The sequence below is a fragment of the Notamacropus eugenii genome, chromosome 4 (assembly GCF_028372415.1).
Source record: "Notamacropus eugenii isolate mMacEug1 chromosome 4, mMacEug1.pri_v2, whole genome shotgun sequence".
NCBI classification, from domain to species: Eukaryota; Metazoa; Chordata; class Mammalia; order Diprotodontia; family Macropodidae; genus Notamacropus; species Notamacropus eugenii.
In genome coordinates this window covers 90,550,742-90,566,986 of record NC_092875.1, presented here as the reverse complement: position 1 = coordinate 90,566,986, position 16,245 = coordinate 90,550,742, and the positions used below count along the sequence as shown (strand labels likewise).

The following is a 16,245-nucleotide window of genomic DNA, read 5'->3' as shown; positions in this document are numbered from 1 at the left end:
ACAAAGTGAAGATGACTGGTGATGACTGGAGATGCAGTGGATGTCCTTGGCATCTTGAATGTCTGACCAAGCTTGAAGTGCTCCATAGTGCCTGTTTCATCTGCCTTCATGGCCATCAGAACAAATTATTCTCATCTGCCCAGTCTACCTAGGGAAGTCTTCATATGCCTGAATTAGACAGCCCCCTAATTCACCAAAAGGTTTGAGATTCCTTTGTTACCCTAAACCTAGTTTACTGTGATGCTGAAACAATTTACTGAGGTGTAGCCACTGTGCATATGAAAGCTTTTTGGAGTCATACATGAGAGTTAGGTGAATAAGAAAGGAAGCAAGGAAGGAAAAAAGGAAAGAAGAGAGGAACAAAGAAAAAGAAAAAGAAGGAATGAAAGAAGAGAAAGAAAAGAAAAGGAAAGAAGGGAGAGAAAGAAAGAAAAGAAGGAAAGAAGAGAGAGAATGAAAAGAAAGAAGAGAGAGAGAAAGAAAGAAAGGAAGAAAGGAAGGAAAGAAGGAACAAAGAAAAAAGAAATAAAGAAAGGAAGAAAGAAAAAAGAAGGAAAGGACAGAAAGAAAGGAAGAAAGAAAGAGAAATAGAGAAAGAAAGAAAGAAAAAGAAAGAAAGAAAGAAAGGAGGAAGGGAGAGAAGGAAGGAAAGAATGAAGGAGGGAAGGAAGAAAAGGAAGGAAAAGAGTTAGGGTAAATCAGGTGGACACAAAGGTGAAAAGCAGCCCTCACACCCAAAGTACTAGTCTTCCTTGAACATATACTACACCCCTCATGGAAAGGTAGTTTTAGGACAAAGGAGTCTGAGGGATGTGAGAGGGAATGGGCCACTGGGCATATACCTGCCAATTAAACAAGTCTCAAACACAATCGCAAGCATAGCTAATGATGTAAAATGAGAATTACAGGAAAGGGATGCAAGTGTGTTAGCTTGTCTATATGAGTTTTGTATATGTACTTATGTTTTATTTGTTTTACTTTGGTGCACCTGGTTTATTTTTATGTGCATCTCTATGCACATACCAGCAGATGTAACTCAGTTTAGACACCCAAGCTCCTGAAGGATAGGGATTACATCTGATTTAAATTTTGTTTGTGCAGGGACTCGGTGTTTATCATACTGTCGTAAGAATGTGATGGATGGGACCTTAAAGATCTTCCAATTTGACCTCTTCATTTTGTTGATGAGGAAAGTGTTGCCCAAAGTGGTCCAACGATGTAACCAAAGTTACGCAGGTAATACATATCTGAATCAGGATCGGAACCCAGTATTCCCAGATTTCCAAGTCAAACCCTCTACCATAATGTTATGCTATGGTGTATACAGCATGTGTTTATATGTGTTTTTTTCCTGGGTGTGAATATAATTGAGGGTTCTTTTGGGGAGTTGTGTTTGTGTGTATATATGCACACACCTTCCTCCTTGCTCTTCCAGGGTTCAGAGTATTTGCCCATAGACTCCGATGGGGCTAAATGTGGATTGGTTTCCCCAAGGTAAGGGATCTAAGGCAGGATAACTCTGTGTCTAACCCTGCTGAGCCACTACCCAGCCCATCCCAGGACTGCCTCCTCCCTTCTCCCTCCCACACCCAATAAATAAAGACTAACTTTGTTGTCTTCTTTTGAGTCATTTCTTATTATTGAGTAGAAAATAAAAATCAAAGCTAACAGAAACAATACAAAAGCTGGTGGGATTGAAATGATTTCCCCATCTGTTCTCCTGCTCATCCTAATACCTCCTAGAGAACACAGGATCTTAGAGCTAGGGTGGACTATAGAGATTATTTGAGTACACTCCTTTCATTATATAGATGAGGAAATTGAGGCCCATTGAAGCAACTTACCAAGGGTCCTACAACCAGTAAATAGCAGAATCAGGATGCAAACCCAGTTCTCCAGGTTCTAAACCCATTTGTCTTTCCATGTATCATATGGTGATCTTCCCTCCTTCCCATTCTTCTTCCCACCCCCAGATGAAAAGCAAGGGTCTGCTGAGGAGTGATCCTGGTTAATGGGACCAGGATCTCTGAGTCCCTGGATGGATCTGGCAGGAGTGCCTAGTGAGGGTGACTCTCTGAGTGACCAATTGAGAAGTTTACATTGTGAGGGAAGCGAGGAGTAGAACTGACCTCCTGAACCTCTGGGAGCAGAATGAGCACCCCCTTCCTTATGTGCCCCTTATCCTGGGAAACTAAGAGGAGTTTGGAGAGGAAGTTAATGGATTAGGGAGGGACATGGATCTGGGTTGGAGTTGTATGGAGAGAAGGCTCAGAACCTTCCAGGACAGGCTTGGGGTGGGAGGTGGATTGTGACCCAGCTAAGGTTGTAACCCATAGGTTACAGGCTGGGCCAGTAGAGAACAGAGACCAGTGCCAGGGTAAGGCTGAAGGCCAGGACAGCATGACTGAGGAATGTGTGGGCAGGAGCTGAGTTCTCCATTCGAGAATTGCACAGGTCTGATGTACAGCACTGGACCTGGGGTTGGCTCTGACCCGGAATAGCATTCTGTGCAGTACAGTGCTCAGCACACTCCTTCTTCACAAGGTTCCCTGACAATCGCTGGACTGGAGGAGACAGGAAGAAAAAAGATTGTCACACAAACATCATCTACATACACCTTTTGGAATCTTCCCATCAACTCTTTAATTCCTCAAATCTAATCCTTCATTCTCCGAAACTTAGTCCTCCTTCAGTCCCAGACCTCAGCCTATCTCTGACACTTTTCTACGACCTCTGGCTGCTATGAGCAGCGATTTCAAATGAGCCCATATTTTAGAAGTCATCATCATCATCATCATCATCATCATCATCATCACTACCACTATCAGCTACCACCTTCCCATCAGCCCCTTCCAATCACAACCATCCTCACCATTGCTGTCCCACCAGTACCATTACAGTCATGACCATCACCATCACTATCATTGCTATCACCATCTTCATATCATCACCGTGAGCATCAGCATCCACAATTGCTACCATCACTACCCCTGTCACTAATAGCCAAACATTCCCATTTAGTGAAGACTGAGAGTATATCCCACCCTGACTAGGATTTCTACCCCACCAGCCCTAGATGATCTACAGAGTGAGTGAGGAATCTTCTGTCCTAGGTCTGTTGCCTCCAAGGATTTTCATGGAGTTCTTATCTCTGCCCCAGGCTGGGGGATAAAGGGGATGGGGAGCATGGAAGGAATCATCTCTCCGCTTTTTCTCAGATACTTACTACTGATGGTTGTTTTGCAGTACTGAGAAGAACTGGGGCAGGAGGATGCTTTCTTGCAATTGTCAGCACTTTCACAGACATGACACTGGAGAGCCTGGGCTGCAGATACAAAAGGGATATGTCAGATGGTCCAGGGCTCAGTTGGTTCATACAAGGGTCTTCAGTTGTGAGGGCTTAGCTCAGGGATCCTTTCTGGGCTCAGTCCTCAGCATCATGACCCACTCCTTCTCTCCTGTCTCCTTTGTTTGGAGTGTGGGTGCGGGGTAGGATTGGAGAAACCACAGCTTCTTTGCTTGACCCCAACAACCTCATCTCTCCCACCCTAAAGAGGGACTAGACATGAGCTCTATCCTGGAGACAGAGGCAGACACAGAGCACAACTGTGTGACTCCAAAAACACATTTTGAGCTAGAGGCCTCTCTCCCCCTTTTCCTCTCACCAACTGCTCATCCATGGCCCCTCTATGGCTTTTTCCTAGAGTCCTAGAATCACAGAATATCAAAGATGCAAGGGACCCCAGAGGTCATCTAGTCCAACCCATACCTGAGCAAGAATCCCCCTATAGCATCCCTAGCAAGTGGTTCTCCAAACTTTGCTTAAATGATTCTCAAGAATCAGCCTTCTTTTTCTGATTTACCAATCAAATCAAGCAGTTATTAAACATCTACTATGTGCTAGGAGTACAAAGACAATAGTGAAATGCTCTCTGCCCCCAAAGAGCTTATATTTTGTCAGGGGAGACAATATGTATGTACATAAATATCTACACACATATATATGTATATATTTTATATACATATATATGTGTGTCTATACATACATGCATATATGTATGTATATACCTGTGTGTGTATCTAGCTAGGTGGTACAGTAGGTAAGAGTGTTGGATTTAGAATTTCTGGAAGATATAAGTTCAAATCCCATTTCAGATACTTACTACCTACATGTGACCCTAGGCTAGTCACTTGGGCCCCCTAAGACCTAAGATTCAAAGACTGGGAGGACAGATAACATGTTAGATGACAGATTTAAAGGCAAAAACAATCTCATCAAGCTAAGATGTTCAGTTAAATCTAGTAAGATGGAATTTAAATAATAATCTTGAAAAGGGTTTGAAAAATCAGCTTTACAAGTACAGGGCTTGTGAAGTATAGACAGCAATTCATCTGGAAAAAACAAACTGAGGTCTTAGTGGTCTGCAAGCTCCATCTGAACTAATAATATGATATGGTAGCCAAAAAAAAAAAGTAATATTAGCCTACTCCCAGAGAGGTGCAGTATCTGAGGCCAGGGAAGCGATGGTTAGCGTGTCACCCTGGTAAGAGCATAGATGAAGCATTGTTTTCAGTTGCGACTGCTACATTTTAGGAAGGGTAATTGGGAGAGGACAGTTCTCTAGAGGAAGGTGGCTGGGATAGTGAAGGTCCTTTAAGTCAAGCTTTGTGAAAGGCAATTAGATGAAGTACTGGGGATGTTCAGTCTAGAGAGAAAAAACAAACAAATAAACTTGGTGGAGTTAAGTGGGTGATGGTTGAATTTTCCCCTAGATTTTCCCCTAGAATTCCTAGTTACAACTTTTGGAGTTCTCTTCCACTGAAGGTTTTCAGGCATTCAGGTAAGGAAGTGCAATAGGAAGTATAATAGGAAGGAGGTGGTATGGGTTAAACTAGGTGGCCACTGAGGTCCGTCTCAACTCAGATTTTGTGTTTCAGTGATTTTAGATTGCCTTTATAACCAAAAGAAGGGACTTGATATTTTCTCTTCCCTCAGTCCTCTTTTCTTTGTCTCTGCTGTCCCCACTCAAGCTCTACCATTTTCCTCTGAATGCCTATAGTTTTGCCTTTTTGTATTGACTAGGCTTGCACTGGATAGTGTTGAACTTTTGAATTTATGAGACTATTCCAATGCTATGCTGGTAAATGTTTAACAATTGATGGCCAGAAAAGAAAATAACACATACATACTTTTAAGTTTAATCTTCATTTTAAACATATTCTCCATCACTTTCTTAAGTCTAAACAATAAACAAAAGAGTAAATCTAGCCTGATTTATAGTGTTCTCTAATTCCTGGGGTGTAAATGCTCACAATGAAAATTCAACAAGCCAGTCTCTGGAACTGATCAGACTGGCTCCAGAACAGCCCTTGACTATTCCCATTGAGTGTTAGAGGTAGTGTGGTATGGTGGAAAGTATGGGAACTAGATCAGAGTGAGTAGAATCTAATCTTACCTCCAGTATTTGGCAGCTTTATGACTATGGGCAAGTCACTTAAGCCCTCTCTATCTTCAGCTTTAAAATGGAGTTGTAATGGGGAATGAGAAAAAATCTTTTGTAATCTCTAAAGTCTATGTTGCTGATGTTATCCTTGAGTCCTGTCTTCTTGGCAAAGATACTGGAGTTTTTCTTCTCCAGCTCATTTTACAGATGAGAAAATTGAGAGGTGAACCGGGTGAAGTGACTTGCCTAGGTTGAGACCAGATTCGAACTCATGAAGGTGAGTCTTCCTGATTCTGGACCCAGCTTTCTATCCACTGTACCACTAGCTGCCCTACATAAATGCTGGCTATTATTAGAGCTGTCAAAGCCCTTAGAGCATCGAATGGGAGAACTAGAAGAGATCTTAGAAATCATCAAGTACCAATCCCTTATTTTACAGATGGGAAGCTGAGACCCTGAGAAGGAAAGAGACATGGCAAGTCAGTGGCATAGCCAAGAGTAAGAGATATACTGAAAGAATTCTTAGAGATCTCTTCCTTTTACAGATAAGGAAACTAATGACTAGAAAGTTTTATTGAGTCAAGATCACAGGAAGTATTAAACTGAGGTTTGAATCCAGGTCTTATGACTCTAATTCATATTGTCTCTCTACTACAGCATGGTATAGACTCAGGTATCCTGAGGCCCTTGTCCAGTCTAGTTTACTTCTCTCTCTCTCTGTCTCTGTGTCTGTTTCTATGTTTGTCCCTTTCTCTGTCACTATTGGTCTGTGTCTGTATCTGTCTGTGTCTCCTTCTCTCTGTCTGTGTGTGTGTGTGTGTGTCTCTCTCTCTTTGTCTCTCCATCTCTCTTTCCTTTCTTCTCTTCTCCCAGGGACCTATGATTTCATTGATGTAGGGAATTTCAGTAAACACACTCTCTGTTCTGGCTAGATCTACCAAAAGGTTATGTGACTTGCCCAAGGTCAAACAGCTAATATATGTCAAAGAACTTGAACTCAAGTCTTTCTGACTCTGAGACCAGCTCCCTTTGACTTTATCTTCCCCTCCTTACTCCCCTCCCCTCCCCTTTCTCTCCTTTCCCCTCCCCTCCCCATCCTTAGTTGGCTTGAAATTTAGGTATTCTGCCACCAAGTGGCTTCTATGCTATAGCCTCGTAATCCAAAAGCAAAGCTTCACAGAAATTCACACAGACTCACTGTGTCCCAGGGTTAATCCATGGTCCCACCTAGTTACTTACCTAGTTACAAACTAACTATAGGTTTCAGTTCACAGGCAATTGTGCCTCTCATTGTTAAAGGATTCTATCCTCCCTTCCACAACCAGAAGTCCTCTAGACCTGGTGGTGCCTTTGGCAAAGTAAACATTTGAGCTTTTAAAATAAGTAATTTCTTTACTATCTACTATTTTAGCACCCCATACCTCAACACACAACATTCAGGATTGTCCTCCAACTTGCTAGGGTCTTGGACCAGTTCTTTTTCTTGGTTTCCTTTAAATCTCAGCTGAAATCCCTGCTTTTTTTTCAAGAGACTTTTAATATCCTTTAAAACTAATGCCTTTCCTCTGAAATCATCTCCAATTTGTCTGGTATCTATCTTGTTTGTACATATTGGTGTACATGTTGTCTCTCTTGTTAGAATTTGACCTCCTTATGGACAGGGACCATTTTTGCCTTTCAGTATTTGGTACATAGTAAAGGCTTAATAAAAGCTTGTTGCCTGAATGTCTAAAAGATATTTTCACAAATACTTCTAGGCAAGAGTATATCTCAAAACTTTATCAAAAAGGCATCGTACTCATATGCACTCCAGATTTTAATTACAAACAGCTGCTTTGCCAAGCAGTGTTGATCAAAGGAAGATAATAGATTTATGTTCCAGTCCTGAAAAACAGTTTTCTATATGGTCTTCCCATATCTGTGTTTAAGTTTCCTCATCTGGAAAATGAGTGGTTTATAATGATAATAGTAGATATTAGATAGTGTTAAAGTTGTTAATATATTTTCTATTCAATCAACTCTGATCAAATGAGATAATACTTGTAAATTAGCCCAGCATAATGCCTGGCACATAATAGTTGTTCAATAAGTGTTTGTTCCCCTCTCTTTTGATTCTCACAATTGCTCTGTGAGGTCAGTAGTAAAAGTATTATTAATACTACTTCATCTCTAAAAGTGAGACTAGGTCTTCTTCCTCTCTCATAATCCTGATCACAGAACATAGAGTAGGTGATCAGTCAATGTCCTGAGATAAATTGAGTACAACTGAAGTGAGTTAAGTTGAAATGAATTGAACTGAACTGACTTTCATTCCATTAAACAGAAGCATTGAATTGTGTTGGGTTGACTGGAATAAATGGGAGAAAGGTCAATTGAACTGAATGGAATAGAATTCATTTGAATTTTATGCCACTGACTTTAATTTCATTGGGTTGAATTGATTTGTTTGAACAGGATTGAAATGAATGTATATTATAATTGAATTGAGTTGAATTAAAACTTGACTCCAGGTCACCCTTTCCCCCTCTCATTTTTCACCTCTATCTTACACTATAGAAAAGGCACTGTCTAGAGCCTGAGGAGCCTGGGTTTCACTTTCCTTTATCCAGCCTTCCCCCTTTTATTAGATGGGATGATCTCAATAATAAGAGGAGGGCTCCAGGATTGAGTTGGGCAAGAGCAGCTGGAATATGGTAAATATAAGGAATAGAAGGAGTCCCAGAAATGAACTGATAGAAAGTAGATGGGTGAAGTCTTATAAAAGTGAAGGGATCTCCTGACAGCCTCTGTGCCCCCAGGTATGGGTTAATAGAAGAGGGACGTTGGAGAGGCAAGGCAGGAGAAAAGACCTTTCCTGCATGTTTGGCCAGTGATCTCTTGCCTTCTTCCACATTCTTACACAACCACAAATACTATCATGCATAATCAAGTAGATTTACTAAGATCCAATCCCATACGCATGCACATACAGTCATACATACACACCACCACCACTGCAGTTACACCCACAACCATAAACGTTCTTGCACCATCATAACCACATATACGTAGACAACTTTGAGTTCAGACAAGATCACCCAGAGTTACCCATAGCCACATATATACTTATATAATCAAATACAAACTCACTCTCATTCCTGAAATCATAGCTGAAATCAATGCCAGCTGGGTATAGATGTAGATGTAGGAGGGGGAGAGAAGAGGGAGGAACCAGAGAGAGAAATCTCTGTTCTTTGTCCCAAGGGGAGAGCAGGGAACACTGTCTGGATTAGGGTGTGTGAAGGTCTACTCAGATACCTTCCTGGCTTGAGGTAAAGTGGAGAGAATGTTAGTGGCCATTGGAGCAAGGGTCTAAGCTGGGCCTGAGGATCAAATAATCAGGGAATAATTATTCCCTCTTCCCCTTGCACACATCCCTCACCTTAATTCCATAATATACCTTTGAAAGTTGATCTTTACTAGGGTCTACAAATAGAGAAACTGACATTTGGAAAGTGAGACTTTCTTGCCTAAGGCCACATGATGAGTAGAAGAGAAAAGACTAGAAATCATTCTGTGTATCCAGAATGTCACAGTCTTGCTAAAATGGGACCCCAAAAAAGCTACTCAACTGAGACAAATCATGTTAAATAATAAAAAGAACATTAAACCTGTAGTCAGAAATTCGGAATTCTAGATCCTCCTCTGATATTGTTTCAATTACATTGAATTGAAATTGAATTTTAACCCTCCTCTGATTCAACCAAATTGTAATACGTTGAATTGTATTGAATTGAATTGGATATAGGGAGGTCAGTTGTACTGAGCCGAATTAAATTGAATTAAGTTCTTTTTTAGCTGTATAACCCTGGGCAAGTTATATCCTCTTTGACCCTCAATTTCTTTATATGTAAGAATACATATATTGAGATAATTGACTTCATACTATCTATTTTTTAGAATTGTCTCATGAGACCTGTAAACTGTGAAGTTTCATAGAAATGGAAATTAATATTAGTATTAATTCCTGAAAAGATACTATTGTATAGATACTATAATAAAGAGAGTATAGATACTATAGTATCTATATCATAGATACTATAGTATAGTGTCCACAGTACTAAAGTAAAGATACAATATGAAAAGGAAGTTATAGTTGTTTCTACACAAGCCAGTCAGCTTCTGTTTCTGATCCTTAGTTTCTGCCATTCTTAAGAAGAAGGGGTTGAGCATGGTCGTCTCAGTTTCCTAGCTCTGGCAATCTGTGTTTTAAGAACTCACCCAATGACAATACTCATTACCCAATAATATGTTTTATGTTCTAAATCTCCTCTTGATTCTGACATGCTATGGTCCAGGCAGCTGCAACATTCTCAGATTCTGTGATCTTTTAATTTTATGATTCAACCCCTCCTTTTGCTGTGAGGATGACCCTGGGCTTTGAGAAGTTGTTCAATTAACCCCAATCTCCAGCAGGTTCTGCCAAACCAGAAAATATGAACCTAGTGATGAATTCTGTGTCTGTCATCCTCAGACCAACCTAGCTAAGTGAAGATGGCCCTACCACCATAAGTTGGCCACCAGATGGTGAATTTTTCATCTACTACACTCATTTATAAAATTTTTGCTAAAGTACAGAAGAATTAGGATTTGCATTATTAAAAAATGTTCATACCAATAAAATCATGAATTTAGAGGAATACTAAAGTATGATTCTGTGACCTAATGAGAAAGTAGGTTCAGGGGCCAGGGCAAAATCACCATCTTCCCCCCCCCCCTCCCAGAGAAGCCCCAAGCTCCATAGGGTAGTCCTCCCACCTCCCCAGACTTTCCCTCCTCACCTTGCCCTATGGTGATGGCTGCCACTGTCAAGAGTATCAGGAGAGACTTCATGTTGCTAAGATCACACCCAAAGCGGAGTGAGGGCCCCTCCTCTCCCCACGGAGATCTTATAGCCCCATCTGGGGACAGGATATGGTACAGGAAGGGTGAGGAGAAATGGGAAGTTGGGCCCCAGGCACAGGCTCAGCTAATCAGCAGTAGAATCTAGCATCACTGAATCACCCCAGGAATGTGCCTCAACTTGCTCAGGTCCCCTGCCAGACCCAACCCCTTGGTTTTGGGAATTTCTCATCTCCCTGCCCATTGACAGCCTCCAAGAGTTGGGTACAGATCCCATGAAAGAGAGAAAATTTGTTCTTCTCAAGAGTATCGAAGAGTGCACTGGATTTGGAGGGAGAAAACTGGAACTTAAATTCTGAATGATTCTCCTTATGATATGCACGATTTTAGACAAATCACCTCTCCCTTCCAAACTGCTTGACATGACAGTTGCTTGAACTAACTTCTGTTGTTCAGTCATCTCAGTCACGTCCAACTCTTCATCACCCCCTTTGGGGTTTTCTTTGCAAAGATACTGGAGTTGTTTGCCATTTCCTTCTCCAGATCATTTTGTATTTGAGGAAACTGAGGCAAACAGGATTAAGTCCCTTGACCAGGGTCACACAGCTAGTAAGTGTCTGAGGTCACATTTGAACTCATGTCTTCCTGACTTCAGGCCTGGCACTCTATCTACTGCATTACCTAGCTGCTCCAAATCACCTCTAATTTTCTTTAAAACTATAAAATCTTATGATAGTACCCTTGGCCATCTCCTTCAATCCACCACTGAAACTTTGCTAACCTCCTGTACACTCAATCTGGGCTCCATGTACTTCAAGGGAGAAATGAGGAGGAGAAACCTATCCAGTCCTTACCTCCAGAGCTTCCAGTCTCCTTGAGGAGCCAGTATTTCCTCCTACAAATATGATAATCACAAAATAATTCCAAGTAATAGAAGTCCAAGAGTGGGACCATGATTGTAGGTTTAGATGGGAAGCAATATTGGAAGGAAGGAAGGAGAGAAGGGAGGGAGGGAAGGAAGGAGAAAGAAAAAAAGGAAAAAGAAAGAAAAAGAAAAAGAACGAAAGATGAAAAGAAACAGAAAGGAAGAAAGAAAAAGAAAGAAAAAAGATAAAGGAGAGAAATTAAGAAGATAGCTATGCTTAAGGATTTCTAAGAGCTGTCTTGTGGAGAAAGATTTTCTGTTTGTCCCCAGAGGGCAGAACTGGGAGTGAAGAGTGCAGGCTGTGAGGAGGAGCTCAAGTTTGACGTCTGGAAGGATTTCCTAACAAATGGAACTATTACAAAAGTCTTTAAGTGAAGTGAGGAATGTCTACCTGTTAAGGGTGTTGTAGAAGAGATTCTTGTTTCAGGATGGGTTGGACTAGTAGACCTCTGGGTATTCTTTCAACAAATGTTATTGCAAAAACTCCCTCAGAGTAAGGAGTGTCCAGGCTCCAGGGGAAAGTTGGCTAATTAATTATTCACTGAATACTCTGAAGCAGTACAGGTGAGTAGGAAGCCTCAGGTCTGGGAAAGGAAGGTGGGGCAGCAAACCAAGGGTCCATTCCCTGGGAAACACCTGGATCTTCCTAGTATAGGATCAGTCCTGGTCCCCACTTCTCCTGGTAGGGTTGATAGGATATTCAGTGACATCACTTGGCTTGGAGAAAGAAAGGTCTGGCTAATTCCTGCCACAGACACTAACTAGCTGTGTAACCCTGGGCAAGACACTTAATCTCTCTCAGCCTCAGTTTCCTTCTTTATGAAACTAGAATAATAATAACATCTACCTCACAAGTCAAATTGAATGCGGTAATTCACATAAAGTACTCTGCAAACCTTAAAGCACTACACACATGCTAGTGATGAGGAGGAGGAGGAAAACTGATGTCTGGAGTAAGCCCATTCTACTTTTCTACAACTCTAGTTATTAGGAAGTTTTCCTGGCATCATGCCTCAGTTTACCTCTTTGAATCTTCTCCCTAGTTCTCTAAGCTCATCCTTCTGGGGCCATGTAGAGCAAGTTGAATCTATTTTTAATGTGGCAGTTTCTCAGCAACTTAAAGACAAGTATCAGGTGTCTCTTAAATCTTCTCTTTCCTGGGTCAAGCATTCCCATTTCCTCAGCTCCTCTTGTGTGCATCCTGACCTCCATCCCAGTTTCCATTCTGTAAGCATGCCTCAGTTATCAAAGCCCTTTCTAACACATAACACTATCATCTGGAGCTAGAATGTGTATCACACCTTAAGAGATTCTGGCGGTCAAGAGATGATGATGAGCAAAAGTTAGGGTGCTTTGGGAAGTCATTGCTAATGGAGCCCTAAGAGTAGGTTGAACTTGAAAAGTCAGAAAAGCAAAAGAGAATTCAATTCCATGCAGAAGAAATGGGGCAAACTGAATCAGAAAGGAGGGGAGAGGAATAAAAATCAAGTTGTGGTCCACAATGGAGTAATCTTAGATGTTTGTACTGCCATTTGGTCACCTAATATAATAGTTCAATATTTTTTTAAACTGCAATTTTACTCATACCAGCTCTTCTATGATTTAGTATTATTGTGACTGAAAAGCTTATCAACCAATAGCCAATCCCATAAGGAAATGAACTTGCCAAAGCTAATCCTAGGATGACAGAATGTAGTCTATCATCTGGTCTAATGACATGTTCATTCCCCACATCAATGTGATGATGAGATAGGTAATACCAGTATTACTTTCCCCATTTTGTAGGTGAGGAAACTGAGAAGTTAAGGCATTCCAGGCCCATATATAAAGCTTTTCCAATTTCGTTTGACCTACTAGACCTTTGAGCAAGGCTGCACTACTAAATATTTAACAATCAGCTTACTGGAAAAAATGTAAGCATGTCTGATGCTCTTTTAAGCTTAATCGGCATTGGGGTGGAGTCGATGGTGAAATAGAAGGATGGACCTGCTGTAGCTCTCCCCTCATAGTCCATAAAATACCTGTAGAAAAATGACCCTGAACAAATTCTAGAACAGCAAAAGCCACAAAATGAAGGAGTGAAACAGATTTCCAGCCCAAGATAGCCAGAAATGGTGACAGGAAAGGTCTATTGCACCAGACTTGGAGCAGAGAACAGCCCAGCCTTGGCAGTACAGCCTTGGCTGTGCCACATGGAAGGGACGAGACTGAAGCAGGCTTCAGGGTGAAGAATTATGGGCAGCAGCTGCAGTTCCCAGATTTCTCAACCCACAAATGCCAAAGACAGTTTCAAAGGTCAGTGAGAAAGCTCTTTCACCTGGGTCAGAAGGGAGCAAGATTTGGCCCTAGCCCCAGTCCCAGGGTGGCAGAAGTCACTGTGTCACAGTGTCTATTTTAGCATCCTCAACCTAAAAACCCAGGGGGAATCAAGCAGCTGATCTGGGTCTCAGTCCTGAGTGGCAGCCCTGGAGTGAGGAAGAGCACTGGCCTGGTGGAGCTGATGGAGCCTCTGGAGAGGAAATTCTACTCACAGATCCTGAATAGAAAAGCTTGTGGTTGCTTTCAGACCACAGTGTAGGCCAGGAGAGGAGTAAACTCCTCTCCGTTGATTGTGCCACCTTGGAGGAACTGAGAACTTACAGGTCCCTAGAATATACCCTCCACTTGACAAAGGACTCAAAAGTCAAGTAACAGGCTGGGAAAATGCCCAAAAAAGGGGAAAAAATAAGACTATAAAAGGTTATTTTCTTGGTGAACGGGTATTTTCTTCCATCCTTTCAGATAAGGAAGAACAAGGCATACAAGGCATTCAAAGGAAGACATAAAAGGCAAGGCTTCTGCATCCAAAACCTTCAAAAATATTATGCAATGGTCCCAGGCTATGGAAGAGCTCAAAAAGGATTTTGAAAATCAAGTGAGAGAGATGAAATAAAAATTGGGAAGAGAAATTAGAGTGATATAAGAAAGTAATTAACAGTGAGTCAACAGCTTACTAAAGGACACCCAAAAAATGCTGAAGAAAATAACACCTTTAAAAATAGACTAACCAAAATGGCAAAAGAGGTCCAAAAAGCCAACAAGGAGAAGAATGCTTTAAAAAGCAGAATTAGCCAAATGGAAAAGGAGGTTCAAAAGCTCATTGAAGAAAATAATTCTTTAAAAATTCGAATGAAGCAGTTGGAAGCTAATGACTTTATGAGAAACCAAGAAATTACAGAACAAAACCAAAAGAATGAAAAAATAGAAGACAATGTGAAATATCTCATTGGGAAAACAAATGACCTAGAAAATAGATCCAGGAGAGACAATTTAAAAATAATGGGACTACCTGAAAGTTATGATTGAAAAAAGAGCCTAGACATCAGGCATGAAATTATCAAGGAAAACTGCCCTGATATTCTAGAACCAGAGGGTGAAATAAATATTGAAAGAATCCACCAATCACCTCCTGAAAGAGATTCAAAAAAAAAAACTCCTAGGAATATTGTAGCCAAATTCCAGAGTTCCCAGGTCAAGGAGAAAATATTGCAAGCAGCCAGAAAGAAACAATTTGAATATTGTGGAAATATAATCAAGATAACACAAGATCTAGCAGTTTCTAAATTAAGGGATCAAAGGGCTTGAAATATGATATTCCAGAAGTCAAAGGAACTAGGATTAAAGCCAAGAATCACCTGCTCAGCAAAATTGAGTAATATTTCAGGGGAAAAATGGTCATTCAATGAAATAGAGGACTTTCAAGCACTCTTGATGAAAAGACCAGAGCTGAATAGAAAATTTGACTTTCAAACACAAGAATCAGGAGAAGCATGAAAAGGCAAACAGGAAAGAGAAATCATAAAGGACTTACTAAAGTTGAACTGTTTACATTCCTAGATGGAAAGATCATATTTGTAAGTCTTGAAACTTTTCTCAGTATTTGAGTACTTGGAGGGATTTTGCATATATATAGACAGAGGGTACAGGGTGAGTTGAACAGAAAGGGATGATATATTAAAAAATTAAAATTAAGGAGTGAAAGAGGAATGTATTGGGAGGAGAAAGGAAGAAATGAAATGTGGCAAATTATCTCTCATAAAAGAGGCAAGAAAAAGCTTTTTCAGTAGAGGGGAAAAGGGGGGAGGTAAGAGGGAAAGAGTGAAGCTTACTTTCATCAAATTTGGCTTAAGGAGGGAACAACATGCACACTCAATTTGGTATGAAAATCTATCTCATACAACAAGAAAGTAGGGGAGAAAGGGATAAGTGGAGTGCAGGGGTGATGATAGAAGGGAGGGTAAATGGGAGGAGGGAGTAATTAGAAGTAAACACTTTTGAGGAGGGACAAGGTCAAAAAAGGGAACAGAATAAATGGGGGGCAGGATAGGATGGAAGGAAACATAGTTAGTCTTTTACAACATGACTACTATGGAAGTCTTTTGCATAACTACACATGTATAGCCTATATTGAATTCCTTGCCTTCTCAGTGGGGATGGGTGGGGAGGGAGGAAGGGAGAGAAGTAGGAACTCAAAGTTTTAGGAATGAATGTTGAGAATTGTTTTTAGATACAACTGGGAAATAAGAAATACAGGTAATGGGGTATAGAAATCTATCTTACCCTACAAGAAAAGAGAGAAGATGGGGATAAGGGAAGGGAGGGATGTGATAGAAGGGAGGGTAGATTGGGGGAAGGGGTAATCAGAATGTACAGTGTCTTCGGTGGGGGGAAGGGAGAGATGGGGAGAAAATTTAGAACTCAAAATCTTGTGGAAGTGAATGTTGAAAACTAAAAATAAATAAATAAATTTTTAAAAAAAGAAAAAGTTTAATCTGCATTATTAATTTCTATTAATCTAATAGTTTGTTAATAATTATTAATAACCTGCATTATTAGCACATTCTTAAGTCTAGAGAATTAACAAAAGAAATCAAGCCTTGATTTGTAGTACTTGTCCAATTTCTGGTATAGACCTCCAGAAAACCACACTCACTTCCACACCCCACAAAGGAACTG

At 40.7% G+C, this 16,245-nt stretch overlaps 1 protein-coding gene across 1 annotated transcript; it reads right to left on the bottom strand.

Annotated features, from left to right (window-relative positions):
• Positions 1–1,608: 1,608 nt before the first annotated feature.
• LOC140500367 (lymphocyte antigen 6D-like) lies at positions 1,609–10,372 on the bottom strand. Its single transcript, XM_072602893.1, has 3 exons — positions 10,265–10,372; positions 3,227–3,325; positions 1,609–2,564 (listed from the first exon to the last, which is right to left on the bottom strand). Exons 1-3 carry the CDS (start codon positions 10,314–10,316, stop codon positions 2,338–2,340), a joined length of 378 nt encoding a protein of 125 aa, XP_072458994.1. The 5' UTR covers positions 10,317–10,372; the 3' UTR covers positions 1,609–2,337.
• Positions 10,373–16,245: the final 5,873 nt, after the last annotated feature.

Excerpts from the sequence above, each read along its gene's own strand:
- LOC140500367 (XM_072602893.1), bottom strand. The coding sequence starts at position 10,316 with ATGAAGTCTCTCCTGATACTCTTGACAGTGGCAGCCATCACCATAGGG. Across the intron at positions 3,326-10,264 it reads AGCCATCACCATAGGGCAAG|CCCAGGCTCTCCAGTGTCAT; the intron begins GTGAGGAGGGAA and ends TTGTATCTGCAG. Across the intron at positions 2,565-3,226 it reads CTGCAAAACAACCATCAGTA|TCCAGCGATTGTCAGGGAAC; the intron begins GTAAGTATCTGA and ends TGTCTCCTCCAG.